This window comes from Poecilia formosa, unplaced genomic scaffold, assembly GCF_000485575.1.
Source record: "Poecilia formosa unplaced genomic scaffold, Poecilia_formosa-5.1.2 Scaffold299, whole genome shotgun sequence".
NCBI classification, from domain to species: Eukaryota; Metazoa; Chordata; class Actinopteri; order Cyprinodontiformes; family Poeciliidae; genus Poecilia; species Poecilia formosa.
Genome location: NW_006800238.1, coordinates 431,180 through 435,765, shown reverse-complemented (window position 1 = coordinate 435,765; position 4,586 = coordinate 431,180). Strand labels below are relative to the sequence as shown.

The 4,586-nt window shown below is 38.7% G+C and overlaps 2 protein-coding genes across 2 annotated transcripts in view; one reads left to right on the top strand and one right to left on the bottom strand.

Annotated features, from left to right (window-relative positions):
- The window catches only part of LOC103152048 (tubulin beta chain-like), a 3,080-nt gene extending 1,420 nt beyond the window's left edge, over positions 1-1,660 (bottom strand). The window contains exons 1-4 of the mRNA XM_016660834.1: positions 1,427-1,660; positions 1,144-1,252; positions 652-762; positions 1-59 (exon numbers count right to left, since the gene is read on the bottom strand). The exon at positions 1-59 is cut by the window's left edge and continues 198 nt beyond it. Coding sequence (XP_016516320.1) covers positions 1-59; positions 652-762; positions 1,144-1,252; positions 1,427-1,483 — 336 coding nt within the window. The 5' untranslated portion in view covers positions 1,484-1,660. The remainder of the gene's footprint in view (positions 60-651; positions 763-1,143; positions 1,253-1,426) is intronic.
- Positions 1,661-2,800: 1,140 nt separating this feature from the next.
- LOC103152067 (tubulin beta-1 chain-like) overlaps positions 2,801-4,586 on the top strand; it is a 2,801-nt gene continuing 1,015 nt past the window's right edge. Inside the window, exons 1-4 of the mRNA XM_016660813.1 lie at positions 2,801-2,963; positions 3,143-3,251; positions 3,641-3,751; positions 4,294-4,561. Coding sequence (XP_016516299.1) covers positions 2,907-2,963; positions 3,143-3,251; positions 3,641-3,751; positions 4,294-4,561 — 545 coding nt within the window. The 5' untranslated portion in view covers positions 2,801-2,906. The remainder of the gene's footprint in view (positions 2,964-3,142; positions 3,252-3,640; positions 3,752-4,293; positions 4,562-4,586) is intronic.

The following is a 4,586-nucleotide window of genomic DNA, read 5'->3' as shown; positions in this document are numbered from 1 at the left end:
CAGCTCAGCTCCTTCCGTGTAGTGGCCTTTAGCCCAGTTGTTACCAGCACCACTCTGGCCTGTTGGAGATCAAAATATTTTATAAAAAAATATAAAAGTCAACTTTTTTTTATTTCGAGTCTTGAAATCAAGTTCAAGACTCGATTGGGGGGATGATATTGCCATGACTAGTTGTCATCATAGTTGATAATTTAATTAAATATCTTTTCACCCAAGATTTCTGAACTTGAACAAAATCAGGTGGTTTTCTTTCAAACATCTGTATGTTTAGAGAAGCCCTTAGGTGCAGTCTGCTGTCGGTTGATTGATGTCACTCCTGCACATGTTAACGTACAGCAGGGGTAACCAACTCCAGTCCTCAAGGGCTACCATCCTGCAACTTTTAGATTCACCTCTGCTCCAAAATGTCTGATTCCCTCACCAGCATTCATTCCTCTCTGCAATAGGCTGGAAATGAGCAGTTTATTTGATCCAGGTGTGTTTGAGCAGAGACGCATCTCAAAGTTACAGGATGGTAGCCCTCGAGGACTGGAGTTGGTGAAAACCTGTACCTGATGTACAGGTTTTAGAATGGCAACATGAGCCATACCTTTCTATATGGTCAATTAAATGTTTTAAACTAAAACAAAATGCTTCCAGTAATATACATACCAAAAACAAAATTGTCAGGTCTAAACACCTGCCCAAAAGGACCAGACCTCACAGCGTCCATAGTGCCTGGTTCCAAGTCGACCAACACTGCACGAGGGACATATTTTCCACCTAGTAGAGAGAGGGAAGAGGATATAAAAATATGCAGACACAGCAACATCCTTGCCTGCTTGACAAAGTGAAATTGGACAAAAAGATAAAAAATGATTTGTGGAAAACAATATGAAATTCATATCAATGTGCAAGATGTGGATAAAAAACAGTTTGCAGCACATCAGTTGTAGTCATAATTTGTTTTTAGCAATTATAAAACAAAAAACTGTAGCAACTGGTAGCTTGGACTTTTGTGCATCATTGGAACAGATGCTTAGTAACCATTAAATTAAATTCAAATTAGGCAATGCAACGGCCTTCTAGTGGATTTTAACGGTACGATAGTGCTTTCTTGAGATATTAAATAACTTCCCATGGGAAGTAAAATATGAATAAAACCTAATGCTTCGTTGAAATAAACGCATATCCGGTCCAGCTGCAGGTCGCTATCTCCGTTGTATAGCCCGGTTTGGTCGATGCCATGTTCATCACTTATTACCTCCCAGAACTACAACCAAAGAGAGAGGAAAAATTATTAAACTAAGGGGCAGAGCAGTAGCGTATACTGATTACATTTGAACTATTACGTTCATTATTATTTTTTTCGGCCTCAAAATAATCTAACTTCTGAGTCGGTGTCCTCGTGAATTTAGGCCTCCATTTCACAAATATATTTTCTTACCTTTGATCCAATTTGGTTCCCGCATTGACCAGCTTGAAGATGAACAATTTCCCTCATTATTATGAAAGGCTTTCCAATTGTTCAAGGCAATGTTTTTCTTTTTTTTTTTAACGAGCAGTTATGCCTGCTGCTCCATTTTAGTGGGGGTCGGGGAAGAAAGATGCTCCACGTTGACCGTGGAAAGCCAAAGGACTATGCACGCGATCAGACAATGAGCCATTCGTAAACGGCCTTTGATTGGTCGGTTCAATTTTGATTAGCGTGAACGTCGTGCACTACCTTAGTAACCAAAAACAGTTCCAGTACCAGTTTTGTAGACAAACATGGTTCCCCAGACGTTGAGTACATGTCTGTTAAATGCAGGTCTTGTGCGCAATTCTGTTCCCCTGTGAAAATCTGTTTCCCCTTTCTTTGGCGCACTGCAGCCGGAGAGGCGGATCCGACCATTTTCACGGCCTGGTGGAACAGGGAGAATTTCCTCCAGGATGCACATTTGTGCATGATAACCTGACTTTGCTTCACTGATGAAATGACCAAATTAGGTCATTTGGCACATTAAGACAATGTGACTCCATGATGTGGCACTGAATATGAATGTAATGAGTTTTATTCCCATGGCTTTTTTTGTTCTCTGGGAAATCATTTTTGATGATAAATACAGAAACAAGCATAAAATTGAAAACATCAACAATAGTGATAGTAATATTATAATAAAATAATATTCAGTAAAAAGTAGCCTACAAATGCTTTGATGTTGGGCGGTGAGGGACCTGGATAATGGGTAGGGGGGCGCTGGCCCAAAAAAGGTTGAGAAACACTGCGCTATACAAATAAAATTTTCTATAATAATACCGACTGAAAAGTTAGTCTTAGTTTGAGCCCAAAAACATTTAACGTAACCGTTAGCTAAAAAGGTATTCGTAGCCGTTGTTTCATTGCTTTGCTGTTCAACCGGAATAAGAAAAAATAGGTACAGGTAACCGTTAGCTTGAAGGCTGTCTGGACATACAAAAAGAAATAGCATGCCATTTATTCATTTTACATTGTTTATTTATTTTTGCTTTGGTTGCAGATTTATTCTTTATACCTTTTTTGAAAACTAAGTCATAAAACTATGACTCCAATTTCGTTGTGCTTGTGTACGTTGACAATAAAATACTTTACTTACTTTAAATAGTAGTGGTTACATTCCATTTTAAAGCAATTTTCTTGTAAGTACAGAGATAAAACACCAGCGAGGCTGTTAAATGTTTTTGGTTACTAAGATGTCACAAGTGCGTTGCTCAAGACAATCAAAATTGAACCGACCAATCAAATGCCGTTCATGACTTCCACATTGTCCAATCGCGTGTGTGGCTTTCCATAATAACTGTTAAGCATAATTTTTTACCCCATTCATTGAAGGACTGCAGCAGGCGCAACTTTGCTCGTTAAAAAAAAAAAAAAAAGGAAAAAAAATTCTCGTTGAACTTTCATAGAAATGAGGGAAATTGTTCATCTTCAAGCAGGCCAATGCGGCAACCAGATTGGAGCAAAGGTAAGAAAAATATTTGTAAGACTGTGGCCTAAATTCGTGGAGACACCGACCGAGAAGTTAGATTTAGTTTAAAGCCAAAAAGCTTAAACAGTTAGCTAAAATGCTATTCATAGCCGTTGGTTTCCGTTATGTTGCCGCTCAACCCGTTAGTTTAATATTTTTTTCCTCTCTCTTTGTAGTTCTGGGAGGTAATAAGTGATGAACATGGCATCGATCCAACCGGGGTATACCACGGAGACAGCGACCTACAGCTGGACAGGATCAACGTTTATTACAACGAGGCGTCAGGTTTGTTCATACTTTGCTTCACAGATGTTTACTTAGTGGAGGTGAAGTTATTAAATATCTCAAGAAAACATTTTGGTACCGTTACCGTCCACCAGAGGACCGTTACATGGCCTAATTTGAATTTAATTGTTACTAAGCAACTGTTTCAATGATGCACAAAAACCCAAGCTACAGTTTGCTACCATTTTTCTTTCATAACTGCTAAAAACGAATTATGACAACTACCCCAAACAATTTATAATACACATTTTCATGTTGATATGCATTTCATATTGTTTTCCAGAAATCATTTTTGATCTTTTTTTACACCATTGTCCAGTTTTGTTTAGTCAAGCATGCGAAGGTGTCACTGCAAAATTGCATAATTTTCCTCTCCCTCTCTCTATTAGGTGGAAAATATGTCCCTCGTGCAGTTTTGGTCGACTTGGAGCCGGGCACTATGGACTCAGTGAGGTCTGGTCCTTTTGGGCAGGTGTTTAGACCTGACAATTTTGTTTTTGGTATGTATATTACTGAAAGCATTTTGTTTTGGTTTAAAAAAATGAAATGACCATATAGGCCTGCCAACCAAAACTGGAATGATTATTTTCTGTTTAATTTCTCAAAAGTTTTTTTTTTTACACACACACAAAGAAACTTGGCTGTTCAGTTGGTAATTGTCCAACAATATTGGCATAAAGCTCCACAAAATAAACAGATTTTATTTCAGTTAACCACGCATTTTTAAAAGAAAAAGAATGTTCCTTAATGTAAGACAGTCTACACCACTAGATATGATTAGAAGAGGACAGAGTTAAGGTTGATGTTGCCATGCTACATAAATTGATGGATACATTAACACATCCAGGTGTTTGAAAGAAACCACTTGATTTTGTTGAAGTTTAAGAAATATGGAAAAAGAAAGGCATTTAATTAAATTGTTCCTAAATTTTACAGTTGATGCCAACTAGTCAATGACAATGTCATTCTCTAAATGAAGTATTGCACTTTTCATAAAGCAAGCTGACTTTTTTTTTTAATTAAGTATTTTGATCTCCAACAGGGCAGAGTGGCGCTGGTAACAACTGGGCTAAAGGCCACTACACGGAAGGAGCTGAGCTGGTGGACTCTGTCCTGGATGTGGTGAGAAAAGAGGCAGAGGGATGCGACTGCATGCAGGGCTTCCAGCTCACCCACTCCCTGGGAGGAGGCACCGGCTCTGGCATGGGCACACTCCTCATCAGCAAGATCCGGGAGGAGTACCCAGACCGCATCATGAACACTTTCAGTGTTGTGCCATCACCTAAGGTTTATATTTCGCATTCACTTGTGTTCAGATATGATGCTTTGCCTCAT